This window comes from Pelophylax lessonae (assembly GCF_965119305.1).
Source record: "Pelophylax lessonae genome assembly, chromosome: 10".
Taxonomy (NCBI): domain Eukaryota; kingdom Metazoa; phylum Chordata; class Amphibia; order Anura; family Ranidae; genus Pelophylax; species Pelophylax lessonae.
This window is the reverse complement of record NC_138777.1, coordinates 241,227,214-241,249,560: the sequence shown is the minus strand read 5'-3', so window position 1 is coordinate 241,249,560 and position 22,347 is coordinate 241,227,214. Positions and strand designations below refer to the sequence as shown.

General features: G+C 49.1%; 2 protein-coding genes across 2 annotated transcripts in view; both read left to right on the top strand.

Annotated features, from left to right (window-relative positions):
• DYNC1LI2 (dynein cytoplasmic 1 light intermediate chain 2) overlaps window positions 1-22,347 on the top strand; it is a 332,150-nt gene that overhangs the window by 61,524 nt on the left and 248,279 nt on the right. The gene's annotated exons all lie outside the window — the stretch shown is intronic.
• Window positions 1-22,347, top strand: part of NAE1 (NEDD8 activating enzyme E1 subunit 1) — a 66,559-nt gene that overhangs the window by 33,879 nt on the left and 10,333 nt on the right. Inside the window, exons 8-17 of the mRNA XM_082269958.1 lie at window positions 1,431-1,540; window positions 6,803-6,865; window positions 6,943-7,006; window positions 11,980-12,071; window positions 12,159-12,218; window positions 13,114-13,247; window positions 16,195-16,270; window positions 18,317-18,356; window positions 20,926-21,012; window positions 21,193-21,285. Of these exons, the coding sequence (XP_082126084.1) occupies window positions 1,431-1,540; window positions 6,803-6,865; window positions 6,943-7,006; window positions 11,980-12,071; window positions 12,159-12,218; window positions 13,114-13,247; window positions 16,195-16,270; window positions 18,317-18,356; window positions 20,926-21,012; window positions 21,193-21,285 (819 nt within the window). The remainder of the gene's footprint in view (window positions 1-1,430; window positions 1,541-6,802; window positions 6,866-6,942; window positions 7,007-11,979; window positions 12,072-12,158; window positions 12,219-13,113; window positions 13,248-16,194; window positions 16,271-18,316; window positions 18,357-20,925; window positions 21,013-21,192; window positions 21,286-22,347) is intronic.

Here is a 22,347-nt window from a genome sequence, read left to right as displayed (position 1 = left end):
TGTGCTGCTCCCCCCCCTCTCCCAGTGTAGGCTCTGACTGTAATAGGCTGATACCAAGTCACACAGTGATGTCATAATGAATACAGAGCGGCATTAATGTGTCTTTTTGTATCTTCCTGGAGTTCACCTTTAAATATTCTGTATAGCCAAACGTTTGTGGACACCAAACCCCCGAACTATGTGCTGGTTGGACATTCCATTCCTAAACATTCTCTACAAGATGTTGGAGGGTGTCTGTGGGAAAATGTGCCCATTTATGAGGTCTGGTACTGATGTTGGATGAGAAGACCTGGCTCACAATCGGTGTTCCAATTCATCCCAATGGTGATCGGTAGGGATGAGGTCAGGGCTCTGTGCAGGACACTCGCGTTCCTCCTCACCAAACTGGTCACCCCGTGTCTTTATGGAGCTGCCTCCCATCTCCCCAGGGTCATTATTATGGAGTTGCCTCCTTAGTGACGAAGACTGGGAAGACTTTCCACAAGATTTTGGAAGATATCTGTGGGAATTTGTGTCCATTTGTGAGGTCAGGTACTGATGTTGGATGAGAAGACCTGGTTCCAATAGTAAGGATGAGGTCAGGGCTCTGTGCAGGACACTTTGAGTTCCTCCACCCATCACACCTCTATGAGTTGGAAATCCCTTTCTAAAACCATGGCCATTAGTATATTAGTATAGAGTTGCTCCCTTTGTAGCTACAACTTCCTCCACTCTTCTGGGAAGACTTTCCACAAGATTTTGGAAGATATCTGTGGGAATTTGTGCCCATTTATGAGGCCAGGTACTGATGTTGGATGAGGAGACATGGGTTACATGTTGGGCACCATAAAAAAGACCTGGCTCCCAACTGGTACTCCAATTCACTCCAAAGGTGTTTAATAGGGTTGAGGTCAGGGCTCTGTGCAGGACACTCGCGTTCCTCCACACCAAACTAGTTACCCCGTGTCTTTATGGGGGCTGGCTTTTTACACGGGGGGGGACAGTCATATCTTTATGGGGGATGGCTTTTTACACGGGGGGGGGACAGTCATATCTTTATGGGGGATGGCTTTTTACACGGGGGGGGGGGGACAGTCATATCTTTATGGGGGCTGGCTTTTTACACGGGGGGGGGGGGACAGTCATATCTTTATGGGGGATGGCTTTTTACACAGGGGGCACAGTGATGCTGGAACAGAAAAGGGTCTTCCTCAAACTGTTACCAGAAGGTTGGAGGAGAATTGTCTCCAACGTCTTTGTATGATGGACGGAGTACCCAGCACTGGAAACCAATGAACTGTAATAATTGTGGGGGGGGGGGGGGGGGGTGTCCCTACCTTTGCCCATATCGGTGTGCGATGGTCCGGAGTCCACAAACATTTGGCCTTGGAGTGTAGATGAGAAGTTTCTGTTTCCTTTCTTCTAATCTGAATCTTGTTGTGACCTTCCAGTGATAGAATCCCATCCTGATAACGCCCTGGAGGATCTGAGGTTGGATCAGCCGTTCTCTGAGCTCCGGGAACATCTACAGCTCTATGACCTGGACCACATGGACAGAAAGGTGTGCGGCACAGGGGGGTTCTCTATGGGGTCCCTTTAGTAAAACCGGAGAGTGCAAAATCTGGTGCAGCTGTGCATGGCGGCCAATCAGCTTCTATCTTCAGCTTTTCAGTGAAGCTTTGATAATAAATCCTGGAAGCTGATTGGTTTCTATGCACAGCTGCACCAGATTCTGCGCTCTCCAATTATAGTACATCGTCCCCAATGTATGTAATGTCTGTGTGATAGGAAATGGGTGCAGATATTGGACATATTTATACCCCGGCACGGCTTTGATCAGAATGTCAGAAATCTGTTTCTGTGGGCTGTCAAAAAATTCCGAAAAGTGTCGTCTCCATGATTGTCCTCCTCCTTGTCCTCCTCTCCAGCTGTCTCCATGATTGTCTTCCTTGTCCTCCTCCTTGTCCTCCTCTCCAGCCGTCTCCATGGTGGTCGTCCTCCTTGTCCTCCTCCTTGTCCTCCTCTCCAGCCGTCTCCATGGTTGTCCTCCTCCTTGTCCTCCTCTCCAGCCATCTCCATGGTGGTCGTCCTCCTCTCCAGCCGTCTCCATGGTGGTCGTCCTCCTTGTCCTCCTCTCCAGCCGCCTCCATGGTTGTCCTCCTCCTTGTCCTCCTCTCCAGCCGTCTCCATGGTTTTCCTCCTCCTTGTCCTCCTCTCCAGCCGTCTCCATGGTTGTCCTCCTCCTTGTCCTCCTCTCCAGCCGTCTCCATGGTGGTCGTCCTCCTTGTCCTCCTCTCCAGCCGCCTCCATGGTTGTCCTCCTCCTTGTCCTCCTCTCCAGCCATCTCCATGGTTGTCCTCCTCCTTGTCCTCCTCTCCAGCCGTCTCCATGATTGTCGTCCTCCTTGTCCTCCTCTCCAGCCGTCTCCATGGTTGTCCTCCTCCTTGTCCTCCTCTCCAGCCGTCTCCATGGTTGTCCTCCTCTCCAGCCATCTCCATGGTGGTCGTCCTCCTTGTCCTCCTCTCCAGCCGTCTCCATGGTGGTCGTCCTCCTTGTCCTCCTCTCCAGCCGCCTCCATGGTTGTCCTCCTCCTTGTCCTCCTCTCCAGCCATCTCCATGGTTGTCCTCCTCCTTGTCCTCCTCTCCAGCCGTCTCCATGGTTGTCCTCCTCCTTGTCCTCCTCTCCAGCCGTCTCCATGGTGGTCGTCCTCCTTGTCCTCCTCCTTGTCCTCCTCTCCAGCCGTCTCCATGGTGGTCGTCCTCCTTGTCCTCCTCTCCAGCCGCCTCCATGGTTGTCCTCCTCCTTGTCCTCCTCTCCAGCCATCTCCATGGTTGTCCTCCTCCTTGTCCTCCTCTCCAGCCGTCTCCATGATTGTCGTCCTCCTTGTCCTCCTCTCCAGCCGTCTCCATGGTTGTCCTCCTCCTTATCCTCCTCTCCAGCCGTCTCCATGGTGGTCGTCCTCCTTGTCCTCCTCTCCAGCCATCTCCATGATTGTCCTCCTCCTTGTCCTCCTCTCCAGCCGTCTCCATGATTGTCCTCCTCCTTGTCCTCCTCTCCAGCCGTCTCCATGGTTTCCTCCTCCTTGTCCTCCTCTCCAGCCGTCTCCATGGTTGTCCTCCTCCTTGTCCTCCTCTCCAGCTGTCTCCATGGTGGTCGTCCTCCTTGTCCTCCTCTCCAGCCATCTCCATGGTTGTCCTCCTCCTTGTCCTCCTCTCCAGCCATCTCCTTGGTTGTCCTCCTCCTTGTCCTCCTCTCCAGCCGTCTCCATGGTTGTCCTCCTCCTTGTCCTCCTCTCCAGCCGTCTCCATGGTTGTCGTCCTCCTTGTCCTCCTCTCCAGCCATCTCCATGGTGGTCGTCCTCCTTGTCCTCCTCTCCAGCTGTCTCCATGGTGGTCGTCCTCCTTGTCCTCCTCTCCAGCCGTCTCCATGATTGTCCTCCTCCTTGTCCTCCTCTCCAGCTGTCTCCATGGTGGTCGTCCTCCTTGTCCTCCTCTCCAGCCGTCTCCATGATTGTCCTCCTCCTTGTCCTCCTCTCCAGCCGTCTCTATGGTGGTCGTCCTCCTTGTCCTCCTCTCCAGCCGTCTCCATGATTGTCCTCCTCCTTGTCCTCCTCTCCAGCCGTCTCCATGGTGGTCGTCCTCCTTGTCCTCCTCTCCAGCCGTCTCCATGATTGTCCTCCTCCTTGTCCTCCTCTCCAGCCGTCTCTATGGTGGTCGTCCTCCTTGTCCTCCTCTCCAGCCGTCTCCATGGTGGTCGTCCTCCTTGTCCTCCTCTCCAGCCGTCTCCTTCCTGGACTAATTCAAGGAGCCATGGGGGGGAGATTTACTAAACCTGGAGCACTTGGAATCTGGGGTAGCTCTGCATAGGAGCCAATCAGCTGCTGCTTTATTTTTTATTATTTTTATTAGCAGACATTAGAGGCAACATTTACAGAGCAGATCAGGACCTGCGTTTTTCATTACAATATGGTATAAAAATAACCAATAAGCTGTGTTTCACATTAAAAAATAAGAAAACACGAGAAGAGTGCGAATATCACATGTAATGACCACAGCCTCCGATTCACATCCCGCTCTATCCTCCTACAGGCTACAGAGCTCTAAGTCCAGCAGGAGATTTAGGTTATTAGTTTGCCAATCCGCTTTTATCTTCAGCCTGGATACACACTACACAACTTTTGTTGGTAGATTTCCTTTAGATTTACCTTCAACTATGTAGTGAAGGGCCTCCCTGATTGCAAGCAAAATGAAAGTGTTTAGGTGTGACCTCATATTATATGGTTTTGGTAAATCTAAAGGAAAAAAATCTAAAGAAAATTGTATAGTGTGTATCCAGAGTTAAGCGTTTGACAATAAAACCTGGAAGCTGATTGGCTGCTATGCACAGCTGCACCAGATTCTGCACTCTCCGATCTTCGTAAACAACCCCCATATAGTCCTCTACAAGGCCTATTTCTGAGTCAACGAGTAGTTACTTGTTACATACAGTATCTGACAAAAGTAAGTACACCCCTCACATTTTTGTAAGTATTTTATTCTATCTTTTCATGTGACAACACTGAAGAAATGAGACTTTGCTACAATGTAAAGTAGTGAGTGTACAGCTTGTATAACAGTGTAAATTTACTGTCCCCTCAAAATAACTCAACACACAGCCATTAATGTCTAAACCGCTGGCAACAAAAGTCAGTACACCCCTAAGTGACAATCTCCAAATTGGGCCCAAAGTGTCATGTGACTCGTTAGTGTTACAAGGTCTCAGGTGTGAATGGGGGCAGGTGTGATAAATTTGGTGTTATCGCTCTCACTCTCTCATACTGGTCACTGGAAGTTCAACATGGCTCCTCATGGCAAAGAACTCTCTGAGGATCTGAAAAAAAGAATTGTTGCTCTACATAAAGAAGACCTAGGCTATAAGAAGATTGCCAAGACCCTGAAACTGAGCTGCAGCATGGTGGCCAAGACCATACAGCGGTTTACCAGGACAGGTTCCACTCAGAACAGGCCTCACCATGGTCCACCAAAGAAGTTGAGTGCCGTGCTCAGCGTCATATCCAGAGGTTGTCTTTGGAAAATAGAGGTATGAGTGCTGCCAGCATTGCTGCAGACGGTGAAGGGGTCAGCCTGTCAGTGCTCAGACCATACGCCGCACACTGCATCAAATTGGTCTGCATGGCTGTCGTCCCAGAAGGAAGCCTCTTCTAAAGATGATGCACAAGAAAGCCCGCAAACAGTTAGCTGAAGACAAGCAGACTAAGGACATGGATTACTGGAACCATCTCCTGTGCTCTGATGAGACCAAGATAAACTTATTTGGTGTCAGATGGTGTCAGGCGTGTGTGGGGGCAACCAGGTGAGGAGTACAAAGACAAGTGTGTCTTCCTACAGTCAGGCATGGTGGTGGGAGTGTTATGGTCTGGGGCTGCATGAGTGCTGCCAGCACTGGGGAGCTACAGATCATTGAGGGAACCATGAATGCCAACATGTACTGTGACATACTGAAGCAGAGCATGATCCCCTCCCTTCAGAGACTGGGGGGCAGGGCAGTATTCCAACATAACGACCCCAAACACCTCCAAGACGACCACTGCCTTGCTAAAGAAGCTGAGGGTAAAGGTGATGGACTGGCCAAGCATGTCTCCAGACCTAAACCCTATTGAGCATCTGTGGGGATCCTCAAACAGAAGGTGGAGGAGCGCAAGGTCTCTAACATCCACCAGCTCTGTGATGTCATCATGGAGGAGGGGAAGAGGACTCCAGTGACAACCTGTGAAGCTCTGGTGAACTCCATGCCCAAGAGGGTTAAGGCAGTGCTGGAAAATAATGGCGGCCACACAAAATATTCACACTTTGGGCCCAATTTGGACATTGTCACTTAGGGGTGTACTGACTTTTGTTGCCAGCGGTTTAGACATTAATGGCTGTGTGTTGAGTTATTTTGAGGGGACAGTAAATTTATACTGTTATACAAGCTGTGCACTCACTACTTTACGTTGTAGCAAAGTCTCATTTCTTCAGTGTTGTCACATGAAAAGATAGAATAAAATGTTTACAGAAATGGGAGGGGTGTACTTACTTTTGTGAGATACTGTATAAGAAACTGTCATTTTCTGCCCCTTGGGGGGTTCCCTATGAGGTTATTGGATGCTCCTAGAAATGCTGTGTGCACTGCACAATGTATACTGCCATAATGCACACAGGAGGGCCGCCTTGGTGCAGTATATATGCGTGGGTCACACAGGGATGTCGGATTCAAAGTCGCACGACACGACAGTGTAAACAAGGGCTTATTATTTGACAATTTCATGAAAAGATTTGATTTTACCTTTTGATTGGGTTATTAGTTTGTATCTTGAAGCGGTTGGTGGGATTGTGGGGTGCGGTGTTAGAGGTTGGCGGGATTGTGGGGTGCGGTGTTAGAGGTTGGCGGGATTGTGGGGTGCGGTGTTAGAGGTTGGTGGGATTGTGGGGTGCGGTGTTAGAGGTTGGCGGGATTGTGGGGTGCGGTGTTAGAGGTTGGTGGGATTGTGGGGTGCGGTGTTAGAGGTTGGTGGGATTGTGGGGTGCGGTGTTAGAGGTTGGTGGGATTGTGGGGTGCGGTGTTAGAGGTTGGTGGGATTGTGGGGTGCGGTCTTAGAGGTTGGCGGGATTGTGGGGTGCGGTGTTAGAGGTTGGCGGGATTGTGGGGTGCGGTCTTAGAGGTTGGCGGGATTGTGGGGTGCGGTGTTAGAGGTTGGTGGGATTGTGGGGTGCGGTGTTAGAGGTTGGTGGGATTGTGGGGTGCAGTGTTAGAGGATCCTCAGTGATTTATCCTTCTATTTAGGATCATTTGCACACGCCGTGGATTGTGATCATCGCCAAGTATTTGGAGAAATGGCGCAGAGAGGTTTGTATGTGTCTGTTGGGTGATTGAGTGTTCCTCCGATGTCTGGAATCTTCTCTGACGCAGTATTCTCTCTGTAGAACGCGGGACAGATCCCCAAATCATACAAAGATAAGGAAGCTTTCCGGGATCTGATCAGACAAGGTAAGTCTTTTATTTTGGCCTTTTATAAGGAAGTATCAGAAAGAGTCTATGGAGTTTGTTTCTGGAATCGGCCATTATTAGCAGAACACATTTTAGTGGAATAAGCCAACACAAATTTTCTTATTAAAGTGGATGTAAACCCCATTCATGAAATGTGACCTGGGCTGAACTGTAGTGTTTACTTATCTCTCTCCAAACCCTAAGTCCGTGTCTTTCTGCTGCTCCATTCCTCTGTTAATTGTTTAAAAGTTCTCTGACACAGGAGCTAACAGCAGCTGAAAATTTGTGTCGGGAAGGGTGCATAGAGACAGATTAGCAGAGAGCTGGTCTATTCGCAGCACAGCTCTGCATGTTTCTTCATTCCTCTGCCTATATGGGGGGGGGGGGGGGTTTTGCCTTTCCTCCAATCAGCTGTCACACAGTGTATGCCAAGGCTCCACACCCAGCGCTGGCACAGGAAGAAAAAATACTAACACGATGTTCACTTTTTAAACAGTGTAGAAAGCTGAAGACAGCAGATATACAAGTAAAACTTATGTAGGGAGATTGGTCTCATCTCTGTGTATCATCTCAGGCTGTTCCCTTCACTGGGTATATGTCAGGGTTTACATCGCTTTAGGGTTCCGTTCACACTGGTGCGACGCGGGAACCACAGCGATTCCTGTGCAGGTTCCTGCATCACATCTGACTCGCAGGCAGTGCCCACTGCGCTCTGTGAACCACTGCTGGGGGGGGGGGGGGGAACATAAAGTTAATGACATATGTGTGAAATATGTGCATTTATTATTTTTCCTTAAAATGTGAACTTATCCTTTAAAGTGGCAGCACTGCAGCGAGCTAAAGGCCTTATTTAGATGCGTGTTTCATTAACTTACAGTAGCACGCAAAGCTAAGCGTGGTGCGTTTCAGTGCATTTCAATTTGAATGCCATCTTAACACACTTAGCCAGTGCATCACTGCGCACATGCGTCTAGCCTGCCACAGCACACAGATATGCACTCATAGCTGGTGTGCTGCTATGAAAAAATGTGCAATTGCTCTGACAGCCCATTCAGAATAAATGTGCTCCCCTACAGCAATGCATCCTCGCTTACTAAATAATGGGATTTTTGACTTACCGTAAAATCCATTTCTCTGCGTTCATTGACGGACACTGCTCCTTAGGATTCTAAACAATTGGGTTATACTGCCCCCTACAGGAGTAGAACACTAGGCAGAAAAATAACTTGACTACGCCTTTTGGCCGCCCCAGTAGGTATACTCCCCCTCTCTGCTATAGGTTTTGTAACAAGCAGAGTCAGAAGTATTACAACTCCACAGAGGGGTGGGTGCTGTGTTCGTCAATTAATCAAAAATGACTCAAAAAATGAGTACAAAATCCCATTTTCTCTTTCGTTCATTTACGAACACGGCTCCTTAGGATTCTTGACCATTGGGATGTCCAAAAGCAGTGTCAAACATGAGGGGTGAGAACAGCAAAAAATCCTCAAGGCTAAACTATAGCCAACCAGGTAAATAGGAGCTCAACAAAAAAACAACTGGAGCCCAACCTGAACATTCTACCCCCCAAAGAGGGAACAGACCCTCTAAACAGCAGCCTGCAAAACCTTGCAGCCAAAGAAAGCATCCGCAGATGCCAGCACACCCACTTTATAGAACTTTGTGAAAGTGTGCACCGACAACCAGGTGGCCGCCTTGCAAACCTGCGTCACCGGCGCCTGATGACGGAAGGCCAAAGAAGCACTAAGCGCCTACTAAGCGAGTAGAGTGCGCCTTGACAGGAAAAGGAGGAACCTGACCCTTAATTAAATTGGCCTGAGACACCGTCTGTCTGATTCATCTGGAAATGGTCGCAGAGGAAGCAGACAGTCCTTTTCTTTGCCCATCCATGAGCAGAAATAGTGAGTCTGACTTCCGAAAAGACTCCATAGCTGCCAGGTGCACACGGTCACCTGAACCACATCCAGGCCATGCAACGCAATTTCAGTAGGATGTTTAGGCCTGGGACACAGGGAAGGCAACACAATGTCTTCATTCAAATGGAAATCAGAGACTACTTTAGGAAGGAATGAAGGACCGGGGCGAAGAACCACCTTGTCTGTGTGGACCACCAAGTAAGGTGTGTGACAAAATATCGCCGCCAACTCCGACACCCTGCGAGGTGATGGCCACCAAAAAAGGCCACCTTCTGGGACAGCATAAACAGGGTAATCTCCCAAATATTTTCAAAGGGAGGCTTCTGGAGAACTGAAAGCACCAAGTTCAGATCCCAAGGCGGTAGCGGAGACTGCACCGTTGGAGTCAAATGATGAACCTCTTGAATAAAGGTACGCACCAATGAGTGCGTGGCCAGGGGTTGCTGAAGGAAGACCGCCAAGGCTGATACCTGGCCCTTGATGGTACTCAAGGCCAATTTCTGCTCAACACCTCGTTGAAGAAGAGGTCCAAATTCGAGCCACCGAAAAGGAACGAGGGTGAACTCCAATCGACTCGCACCACGAAATGTACGCTTTCCACGTACAATGGTAGATCTTCCCAGAGGTACACTGCCTAGTTTTCAGCAGTGTCGGAATCACCAACCCAGGCAACCCTCTATCCTTCAGCACCTGGCTTTCAACAGCCAAGCCGTCAAAGCCAATAACTGTAGAGAAGGTTGGAAGATTGGCCCTTGGAGACTGCCTCTCAGGGAGGCTCTGTTGTCCCAAGGGATGTCAGCGACCAGCTGCACTGGGTCGGTGTACCAAGATAGGCGAGGCCAGGCCGGGGCCACTAGAATGACTGGAATCCCTTCTGCCTTGGCAGACTATTGAGAGGAGGAAAAGCGTAAATCAGACGATACTGGACCCACGGGGCCGCCAGAGCATCCGTGTCGTCCACCAGAGGATCCTGTGACTGTGCCACAAACTTTAACTTTTCTATTGAGCCAGGATGCCAACAGATGTACCTCGGGAGTGCCCCACCGGAGACACATCTGATGAAACACCTTTGGGTGAAGGGACAACTCCCCTTGGTCCAACGCCCGCCGACTAAGATAATCCGCCTGCCAGTTTTCCACTCCTGGAATGTGTATGGCAGAGAGGGCTGGAAGCGTTCTGCCCACCGTAGAAATCTGGCTACCCCCCAGGGCTGCCAACACACTTCTTGTTCCACGCTGGTATTTGACATAAGCAACAGCCGTGGCATTGTCCAACTGAATCCGTACTGGAAACCCTTGAAGACGATCCGTCCAGTGATCCAGGCACAGCCTGATTGCTCGGAGTTCCAGGACATTTATCGGTAGTCTGGACTGTTCCACTGTCCAAACACCTTGAGCGGAGCTCTGAACCAGGACACCTCCCTACCCAGACAGACATCTGTGGTGACCAATGTCCAATACAAGGGGAGAAAGGATTTGCCCTGGAGACCTGGAGAGTGATGCTACAAGACCAGAGATCCTTTGGATTCCCGGGTCAGCAGTATCTGATTGTCCAGTGACTTCGGACACTTTTCCCATTTGGCCAAGATCTTCCTTTGTAGGGACCTCGTATGGAACTGTGCAAACGGAAGTGCCTCAAAGGTAGATACCATCATGCCCAGCACCCGCATGCAAGTCCGGAGAGATGACCATCTGCTGGACAGCAGGAGATGAATTGAGGCATGCAACTTCTGGAGTTTGTCCAGAGGCAGGAACACTCTGGCTAGAGCGGAGTCCAGAGTCAGACCCAGATAATCCAATTTTCTGGATGGAATCAGAGAAAACATCTGGTAATTCCAAAGCCAGCCGAACTACCTCAGGGTCTGTATAGTGATCTCCACGTCTTCCACCAGAGCAGCAGAGGACTCCGCTCGCAAGAGTAGGTCGTCCAGATAGACCCAGCACTGCAATCCCCCTCTGACATAGCAACGCCAGAACCGGGGCCAACACGTTTGTGAAGACCTGAGGAACGGAGGTGAGACCAAAGGGTAACTCTACAAACTGATAATGCTGCTCTCCTACGGCAAAGTGGAGGAAGCGCTGGTGACTGGCACAGATTGGAATGTGCAAGTAAGCATCTTTGATGTTGATGGAGGCAAGAATATCCCCCTGATGTAGGGACACCACTACTGTGCGAATAGACTCCATCATGAATTTCTGTACCCACACAAAGCAGTTCAGGGCCTTGAGATCTAGAATCGGATGCACCTGGCCCTCTTTTTTTTGGGACCGTAAACTAGTTTGAATAAAAACACTGAACCCGTTCCGAGGCCGGAAACCGGGACAGTCACACCCTGAAGCAGCAGGTCTTGCACCACCCCAAAGAAAGCCTGCAATCAGTCCAGGAACAGGCGCACATTGGAAGGAAAGAACCTTTCCAGAGGGTAAGAATGAAACTCGATCTTGTAGCCAGACCAAATTACTTTGTGGAACCGTTTGTCCTGCACCAAGGAGGTCCACGGGCCCGGAAACCAGCAGATAGTTCAGAACTGACTGGTGGCCTTTGATGGATGGTTTAGAACTGACTGCTGGCCTCTGGTGGATAGTTCAGAACTGACTGGTAGTCCCTGGCAGATGATTCACAACTGACTGGTAGTTCCCCGGTGGATGGTTCAGAACTGACTGTTATGCCCCGTACACACGTGCAGATTATCTGAAGACTTTTGTCTTCAGATTTACCTTTTCTACGTAGTGCAAGGGCCTGCCGGATTGCATACAAATTGAAAGTGTTTAGGTTTGACCTCATATTATATGGTTTTGGTAAGTCTGCAGACAAAAGTCTTCAGATAATCTGCACGTGTGTACGGGGCATTAGTCCCTGGTGGATGGTTGAGAACTGACTGGTAGCCTCCGGTGGATGGTTGGGTGACACAAAATCACTTCCCACTGTTTGCAATCCAAAGCCGTTGGATACTTTGACAATATGATATAGATATTTATAAAGAATGGCAGATAAAACTATTCTAGTGGTTAGGAGCAGATTAATCGATTGTAATGTTTTTTTTTTTTTTGGTCACAGGAGTTCTAAAGAATGAGAATGGAGTTCCAGAAGACGAGGAGAACTTTGAGGAAGCTGTGAAGAACGTCAACACAGCATTAAACATCACCAAAGTATGTCACCTTCTATGTCTTCTATTGTCCCCATCTTCCCTGACTGTCAGTTATGATGAATTGTATTCTTATTTATTGTCTCTGCAGTGTCCCAGCCACATCGAAGAAATCTTTAGTGACGATCGCTGCACAAATATCACACCACAGGTACTCTTCTTGTACAGCGCTGGTATTGATTTAAGACGTTTTTCATCGTTCGGTTTTCTACAAAATAAAGGCTTTAGGTCGGTGTTTTGCCTATTCGGGGGTAAATAACAGGTTCACTTCAGAGCAGGGAGATGAAGGGGCAGTTGGTTATTGTCTATAGGCTCCCCCAAATACCTGCAGGAGCCCCTCATAATAATGCTGGGGAAGTGCTAACAAGTGCTAAGACCCCCCCCCCGCCCCCCCGGTGGTCTCTTCTATACGGTTTGTTCACCGTTATTATACTTCATTAGATCTGAGGTCTGTATTCTCTCCTGAATTGTTCGGATTTATTTCAGGGAGGATTTTTTCCACATTGGTTTGCTAGGCTTTCCTTACAGTGAACATATAAACTCCCATTTCTGTTATCACAGTGGTGTCACTGGTTTCTGCTGGTGTCAGAGTATAAGGACTGGAGGTAGAGGTTCAACTCGGAGATCACAAACTAAAATTTCCCAGAAAAATTACCAGCCAGCCTGCAAACAAACCAAATTTTCCCTGTCTATTAATTCACATTAAATCAGGTTATTAAGCTGAATTGTTGGACAGGATGAGTTTGGTTTGTTTGCAGGCTGGCTGGTTACTCTGCTGGGAAATGTTAGTGTGTGATGTAGGTTGCCGTCCAATGTGCACTGCAAAGGCCAGTTATAAATCGGGTGGGTGCCATCTTTTTGTCCATTAACTCTGAGTTCCCAGCCTCCGTTCTTTGTAGGCTACAAGTCCATTTTATTAAAGGAGTCATTTTCATGCATGGTGAGAGGAATCTCTTGAATCTCAGTGTATCAATTGTGAAATTTATTGCTGATCACTTCCTAAATGTGTAACTAAGACCCTGACCGAGCCGAGTTTTTACCACCAGACTCCCAACTTCTGGATTTTGTCTCGAGCCATTAAAGAATTCACAGCCGCGGAAAGCAGCAGGAACTTACCTCTGCGAGGAACCATTCCGGACATGATCGCCGACTCCGACAAGTTTATAAAGCTGCAGAATGTGTGAGTTTCCTGGATTGTTCTCCCATATCTGTGTGTCTAAAAAAAAACGAATTGCCGGAGTTTAGTAGTGTGGTGTCGGGGGTTGTTTATTGGAGGTAAGTGGGCTGTACAGGTAAGTCCGGCTGTACAGGTAAGTGGGCTGTACAGGTAAGTCCGGCGTTTATCTTCGATTGGCAGAGGGAGTTCAGATAGAAATAATCACAGTTCAAAGATCACAAATCATTGGATAAATGAAGAAAACAGAAGGATAAAAATAGGGAGACTGAGACCTAAATCTGATTTCCTCACCCCAATTCCCCTCCATAGACCTCAGACACTCCGGGGTTACAGAGCCTTGAAAAAGTATTCACACCCTTTTATATTTTTCCACATTTTCTCATGTTACAACCAAAAATATAAATGTATTTTATTGGGATTTTATGTGATAGACCGACATAAAGTGGCCATAATTGTGAAGTGGAAGGAAAATGATAAATGATACAAATAAATCTGTGAAAAGTGTGGCTGCATTTGTATTCACCCCCCCCCCCCTTTACTCTAAAACCCCTAACTAAAATCTAGTGGAACCAATTGCCTTCAGAAGTCACCAAATTAGTAAATAGAGTCCACCTGTGTCATTTAATCTCAGTATAAATACAGCTGTTCTGTGAAGCCCTCAGAGGTTTGTTAGAGAACCTTAGTGAACAAACAGCATCATGAAGGCCAAGGAACACACCAGACAGGTCAGGGATAAAGTTGTGGGGAAGTGTAAAGCAGGGTTAGGTCATAATAAAATCTCACAGAGCGCTGTTCAATCCATCATGGGAAAATGGAAAGAGTATGGCACAACTGCAACCCTACCAAGACATGGCCGTCCACCTAAACTGACCGGCCGGGCCCCTACCAAGACATGGCCGTCCACCTAAACTGACCGGCCGGGCCCCTACCAAGACATGGCCGTCCACCTAAACTGACCGGCCGGCCAAGGAGAACATTCATCAGAGAAGCAGCCAAGAGGCCCATGGGAACTCTGGAGGAGCTGCAGAGATCCACAGCTCAGGTGGGAGAATCTGTCCACAGATCTGCCCTTTATGGAAATGCTACGTGAATCATCTGCCTTTACTCAAGATGGCCGCAGCTAGAAATGCTAGGTGGGGTGTTTTTCAAAGTGATTTCTTAGCAACATAAAGCATGGAGACAGGGATGGATGTCGACATGGATGGATGGGTGGAGACATGGATGAATGGATGGAGGGAGACATGGATGGATAGATGAAGACATGGGTGGATGGATGAATGGGTGGATGGATGAAGACATGGATGAATAGATGGGTGGAGACATGGATGGATGAAGACATGGGTGGATGGATGAATGGGTGGATGGATGAATGGAGACATGGATGAATAGATGGGTGGAGACATGGATGGATGAAGACATGGGTGGATGGATGAATGGGTGGATGGATGAATGGAGACATGGATGAATAGATGGGTGGAGACATGGATGGATGAAGACATGGGTGGCTGGATGAATGGGTGGATGGATGAATGGAGACATGGATGAATAGATGGGTGGAGACATGGGTGGATGGATGAAGACATGGGTGGATGGATGAATGGGTGGATGGATGAATGGAGACATGGATGAATAGATGGGTGGAGACATGGGTGGATGGATGAAGACATGGGTGGATGGATGAATGGGTGGATGGATGAATGGAGACATGGATGAATAGATGGGTGGAGACATGGGTGGATGGATGAAGACATGGGTGGATGGATGAATGGGTGGATGGATGAATGGAGACATGGATGAATAGATGGGTGGAGACATGGGTGGATGGATGAAGACATGGGTGGATGGATGAATGGAGACATGGATGAATAGATGGGTGGAGACATGGATGAATAGATGGGTGGAGACATGGATGGATGAAGACATGGGTGGATGGATCGGTCTGTATGTTGTCTGGATGAATGAATAAAGTTGAGGCTTCTACTACAGTGGGCGGTTCCTCTCTTCCATTGGAGCGGCCGATGACAATGGGGAACTGGCTGCTGGTATGGGTGGTAATGGGTGTTGTGTGGGTGGGAATGGGTGTGGTATAGGTGGTAATGGGTGTGGTATGGGTGGGAATGGGTGTAATATGGGCGGGAATGGGTGTGGTATGGGTGGGAATAGGTGCTGGTATGGGTGGGAATGGGTGTAATATGGGCGGGAATGGGTGCTGGTATGGGCGGGAATGGGTGTGGTATAGGTGGGAATGGGTGTGGTATGGGTGGGAATGGGTGCTGGTATAGGTGGGAATGGGTGTGGTATAGGTGGTAATGGGTGGGAATGGGTGTAGAATGGGTGGGAATGGGTGTGGTATGGGTGGGAATGGGTGTGGAATGGGTGTGGTATGGGTGGTAATGGGTGTGGTATGGGTGGTAATGGGTGTGGTATAGGTGGCGATGGGTGTGGTATAGGTGGGAATGGGTGTGGTGTGGGTGGCGATAGGTGTGGTATGGGTGGGAATGGGTGGGGATGGGTGTGGTGTGGGTGGGAATGGGTGTGGTATGGGTGGGAATGGGTGTGGTGTGGGTGGGAATGGGTGTGGAATGGGTGTGGATTTGGAGCCTGCAGAAAAATATTTGCTTTTGGTTTATAGAGGAGTGGTGTTGTCACCCTTCATCAAGGTGTTGTATGTGGACTATAATCCCCCCCCCCCCACCTCACTTTCATATTGTGGGAGGAGAAGGTGTTCTGTAGTCTTATCACATTTCCTGATAACATTGTTTGAGAGTGCACAGGACAGTCCTGGATTTCTGGCAGGATCGACATGGATTTTTTGCACTTATTGAACAGATAAGAGATTTTTCCATCAAACTTAGAGAGAAAATTAGAGACGTTCATTGTTGGGGTTTACATTATTGTCACTATGACAACGATAGTAATCACAGGACTGTCTTCACCAATCACCATTCAGGTATCGGGAAAAGGCCAAAAAAGATGCCGCCACCGTGGAGCACTACGTCTCCAAACTCCTCCAGACAGTCGGCAGGGTAAGTTCTCCTCTCTTACTCTTCATTGGGTTTCTATGTTTATCTGGCTTTTCTTTATCTGCTGGACTACCGGATCAGAGCTGTACCGTCCTTCCACATCATATCCAGCCTTCTGCCAGCTGTTCCTATCTGTCTGCATTATAAGAGGACCCACAGGGCCATACCACGGGATCAGAGATTAGAAGGGGACCCACAGGCCCATACCACAGGCTCAGAGATTAGAAGGGAACCCATACCACGGGATCAGAGATTAGAAGGGGACCCACAGGCCCATACCACTGGCTCAGAGATTAGAAGGGAACCCATACCACGGGATCAGAGATTAGAAGGAGGCCCATACCACTGGCTCAGAGATTAGAAGGGAACCCATACCACGGGATCAGAGATTAGAAGGGGCCCATACCACGGGCTCAGAGATTAGAAGGGGGCCCATACCACGGGCTCAGAGATTAGAAGGGGGCCCATACCACGGCCTCAGAGATTAGAAGGGGGTCCATATCACGGGCTCAGAGATTAGAAGGGGGCCCATATCACGGGCTCAGAGATTAGAAGGGGGCCCATACCACGGGCTCAGAGATTAGAAGGGGGCCCATACCACGGCCTCAGAGATTAGAAGGGGGTCCATATCACGGGCTCAAAGATTAGAAGGGGACCCATACCACAGGCTCAGAGATTAGAAGGGGCCCATATCACGGGCTCATAGATTAGAAGGGGGTCCATACCACAGGCTCAGAGATTAGAAGGGGCCCATATCACGGGCTCATAGATTAGAAGGGGGTCCATATCACAGGCTCAGAGATTAGAAGGGGCCCATATCACGGGCTCAGAGATTAGAAGGGGGTCCATACCACAGGCTCAGAGATTAGAAGGGGGTCCATACCACAGGCTCAGAGATTAGAAGGGGCCCATATCACGGGCTCAGAGATTAGAAGGGGGTCCATACCACGGGCTCAGAGATTAGAAGGGAACCCATACCACGGGCTCAGAGATTAGAAGGGACCCATACCACGGGCCCAGAGATTAGAAGGGGCCCATACCACAGGTTCAGAGATTAGAAGGGGGCCCATACCACAGGCTCAGAGATTAGAAGGGGGCCCATGCCACGGGCTCAGAGATTAGAAGGGGGCCCATGCCACGGGCTCAGAGATTAGAAGGGGGCCCATACCATGGGCTCAGAGATTAGAAGGGGGCCCATACCACGGGCACAGAGATTAGAAGGGGGCCCATACCACAGGCTCAGAGATTAGAAGGGGGCCCATACCACAGGCTCAGAGATTAGAAGGGGGCCCATACCACAGGCTCAGAGATTAGAAGGGGGCCCATGCCACGGGCTCAGAGATTAGAAGGGGGACCATACCACGGGATCAGAGATTAGAAGGGGGCCCATACCATGGGATCAGAGATTAGAAGGGGGTCCATACCACAGGCTCAGAGATTAGAAGGGGGCCCATACCACGGGGTCAGAGATTAGAAGGGGGCCCATACCACGGGCTCAGAGATTAGAAGGGGGCCCATACCACGGGCGCAGAGATTAGAAGGGGACCCATACCACGGCCTCAGAGATTAGAAGGGGGCCCATACCACGGGCTCAGAGATTAGAAGGGGACCCATACCACGGGCACAGAGATTAGAAGGGGGCCCATACCACGGGCACAGAGATTAGAAGGGGGACCATACCACGGGATCAGAGATTAGAAGGGGGCCCATACCACAGGCTCAGAGAGTAGAAGGGGACCCATACCATGGGCTCAGAGATTAGAAGGGGGCCCATACCACGGGCACAGAGATTAGAAGGGGGACCATACCACGGGATCAGAGATTAGAAGGGGGCCCATACCATGGGATCAGAGATTAGAAGGGGCCCATACCACAGGCTCAGAGATTAGAAGGGGACCCATACCACGGGCTCAGAGATTAGAAGGGACCCATACCACGGGCTCAGAGATTCAGTCTTTGAAACATAAAACAATGTTCTGTAATTAGAGAGAACTCCTTGAACCCTATATAGAAATGTGTCTTCATTGTATCTCTCTGATGTCATTGCAGCCTCCGGAAAGCATATCAGAAAAAGAAATTCGTCTCTTCTGTAAGTTCTTTTGTTTTCTTACATTTTATGACCGGTGAATGCAGACAATGACCAAAGGATGGAAAACCAGAGAAGAGCGTCAGACCAGAAGTGGATGAATTTTTCCAGGTCCATTTAAATTGTTGGTAAATTTGTCATATAAAAAACAGCCAACGCGTTTTAGGGGCAACAACCTTCATCAGGGCTCAACCCAGGATAATACAGAGAAAACAAAGACTTCACAGATGGATATGAGATCCGGCCTCCGGTGCTGCTCAGTCCTCGTTCTAATATAGATCTGTGTAGTCTCTGTTCTCTCCACCCAAGTTTAATCCTGCGTTGGGCCCTGATAAGGGGGGTGTTGCCCCGATACGCGTTGGATGTTTTTATGTGACGTATTTTCCAACAATAAAAATGAACCTGGACTCGTTCACCAGTTTAGTCTGAAGCCCCTTTCTCGGTTTCCATGGTTTGAGTTGAGTGTGGGTTGGGTGTCCATTGAGGGAAGCTGTGCTGCGGGGGAGCCACCTCGCCTGAGCTACTGAGCTTGTCTGGCATTTTCCTATTAATGACTTTATGTCTGAATCTTGTAGTATGTTCTAATGACCAGACGCTGCCGTGTGGATGCACCTGCATGTAAACAGACCCCCCTAATATAACCCCACCCCCCCCCATACCTGACCTCACACCTTCCAGTGTCCTTGTACAATCCCCTTTCCATTCTCTCACACATTAGAAGTCATTCCACTGTATCCAATCAGAAAGGCCCTCACATGGCCGCTGTTAGTAGATGTAAAGGAGATTCTAGTAATAGATTGTATCATGTATGGTGAGATTTACTGTTTATGGGGTTCCCCTGTTTTATCCATTATACACACTTGGAACAATTTAACCCCTTCCCACCGACCGCCGCCCAGCCCTTTTTAAGGGTTCAAAAAGCCGGTAGGTGGAGGTGGGCATTTGGGTCATGTGAGAGATGTGATTGGCTGTCACATGATCGGAAAGCTCCCAATCGCTAGTTTGCTTTATTGGCTTTCCAGGTACTGCCGGCTACGGTGCTGGAAGCGCGCTCTCGGCGCGGTAAATGGTTTACACAGGGCCGCATACGTGTTCGGCACATTGTGCGCTGCCGGTGGACGGGCAATCGGCTGTGGGGGGGGGGGGTTGCACCTAGTGGGGGACCGTGCCAGGGGATTTGACTGGGTGAAGACAGAGATCCATGTTCATGCTTAGCAGAAACACAAGATCTCCATCTTCCTCCCTCACAGACCGCTGTTCTGCCTCTGCTGAGAAAGATCGCAGGGTGCTGGCGAACATCGGGTCCAGCAGACCCGCTAAATGGCTCCTGCTGTATCCAATTACAGAGGGAGCAGGTCGCACATGCCTGTCCCAGACCCAGTGCATGAAATGTACAGGTACGTGATTCCGCGTAGGAGGGCCACCCTGCCACAGTATGGTGGGTGGTCCGGAAGGTGTTAATGCATTGTTCCAGTTTTGGTGCAGTCCAATGCGATTCAACGCCTTCAAAATGAATGAACTCAGATCACACCGCACTGCATGGGAATCGCACAACACCAGTGTGAACGGCCCTTACTGCACATTGGGTCTCTGAATCGGCGCACAAAAAAGAGCATTCAGACTTTTTGGAATTCATTTGATTGGATTTCATTCCTAGGATGCCAGAATGGGGATGACCACCTAGGTTCAGGCCAGAATTGGGATGGCCACCTGTGGTTTAGGCCAGAATTGGGATGACCACCTACGGCTCAGGCCAGAATTGGGATGACCACCTAGGGTTCAGGCCAGAATTGGGATGACCACCTAGGGTTTAGGCCAGAATTGGGAGGACCACCTACGGCTCAGGCCAGAATTGGGATGACCACCTAGGGTTCAGGCCAGAATTGGGAGGACCACCTACGGCTCAGGCCAGAATTGGGATGACCACCTAGGGTTCAGGCCAGAATTGGGATGACCACCTACGGCTCAGGCCAGAATTGGGATGACCAACTATGGCTCAGGCCAGAATTGGGATGACCACCTAGGGTTCAGGCCAGAATTGGGAGGACCACCTACGGCTCAGGCCAGAATTGGGAGGACCACCTAGGGTTCAGGCCAGAATTGGGAGGACCACCTAGGGTTCAGGCCAGAATTGGGATGACCACCTACAGCTCAGGCCAGAATTGGGATGACCACCTAGGGTTCAGGCCAGAATTGGGATGACCACCTAGGGTTCAGGCCAGAATTGGGATGACCACCTACAGCTCAGGCCAGAATTGGGATGACCACCTAGGGTTCAGGCCAGAATTGGGATGACCACCTACAGCTCAGGCCGGAATTGGGATGACCACCTAGGGTTCAGACCAGAATTGACGGCTGCTGTATTTCACTCAGCACAAGTTTCCATTAAAGTAAAACTATATATTTTGGATGGAGTAAGGGAGGGATATAACCCCCATCATATTTGTTTTGCTATCTGTGTCCCATTGGGGAGATTTCCCTCTATTTCCTGTCCCATAGCCAAACAGGAAGTGAGATGAAATCGTTTCCCTTCAGACTGTTGAGAAATGTATTTGTTTTCCTTCCTGTTTAGGTAGAAATTGCGCTTTCCTGCGAGTTGTGCGGGGCCGATCTCTGTCTGAGGAGTACGGTTTGGACACGGCTAAAAAAGATGAGATTGGTAAGGGATTACAGAGCACATTGTGCGTCCGAACACACCGGCCTTTTCTGTTTACTATCCTCGACATTCATGTTAAAGTGTTTTTCCACTTTTGCAGCCAAATTGGGATAACTCCCACTTTATATGTTACGTATCCCCATTCACAGAGCAGAACCTAAACCGACTCTCCTTATCTTCCAGTATCATTAATGGAGAACCCGGACAATGAAATCGTCTTCTATCTCATGCTGAGAGCGGTGGATCGATTCTACAAGCAGCATGGAAGATACCCAGGTATGTTCTCTTTCTGTATCTTTATTCATACAAATTGTTATAAGGCAGAAATAGGGAGAGTTCCGGACTGAATCCTGGAGGGATGAAGCTGAGAATCCGATCCATAGATTATTATTGAATGGTAATCTCTAATCCAACCATAAAGTGTATGGAGAGAAATCATCCAATCCGACCCAAGCCTCTGTTTTCCTCCCAGGCTTTGCTGTGGTGTTCAGGCCGATTCCTATGTTGGGAACCAGAAAACCTCAGTGTTTAGCTTTTTTTAACCCATTCTACTATTGAGGTCCCAGGAACATTTGAGGGTCACATGACGACGTGGATGATGTCAGCACCTGGTCCCCTATGCACATCTGTTATCAATACTCGGCTCCCCACCCCTTCACTCCATATTACGGCTGTACTTTTCTCTGATGGCCCCTTTGGTGTCAGGCCAGGTGACCTCCCAATGCCATAGACCCAGCAGGAAGGTAGAAGTCGTCGTCGTTGGTTTTAATGGACGCCAAGCAAACTTTACCTAACAGAAATCTGGGGCTTCCATTGCTGGCCTTCTAAAAATGCCAGTTCCTTGGCTGTTATTATGCTGATACTCTGGCTTCAGTATTTTGGGAGTCACATGCTCAGAAGTAGCGTTGCACTACAGTGGGGATAATAATGATTTGATCCCTGCAGATTGTGTAAGTTTGCCCACTTACATAGAAATGGCGGGTGTATAATTTTTATCATCAGTGTATTTTATATGATAGAGACAGAATATCAACCAAACATCCAGAAAATCACATGATACAAATGTTATAAATGGAGTCACAGTTCAGGGAGTAAAATAAGTATTTGCTCCCCTTAGCAGTTGGTGGAGAAACCCTTGTTGGAAGCACAGAGGTCAGACGTTTCTTGTAGATGGAAGCACAGAGGTCAGAGGTTTCTTGTAGATGGAAGCACAGAGGTCAGACGTTTCTTGTAGATGGAAGCACAGAGGTCAGACGTTTCTTGTAGTTGGGAAGCACAGAGGTCAGACGTTTCTTGTAGTTAGGAGCACAGAGGTCAGACGTTTCTTGTAGATGGAAG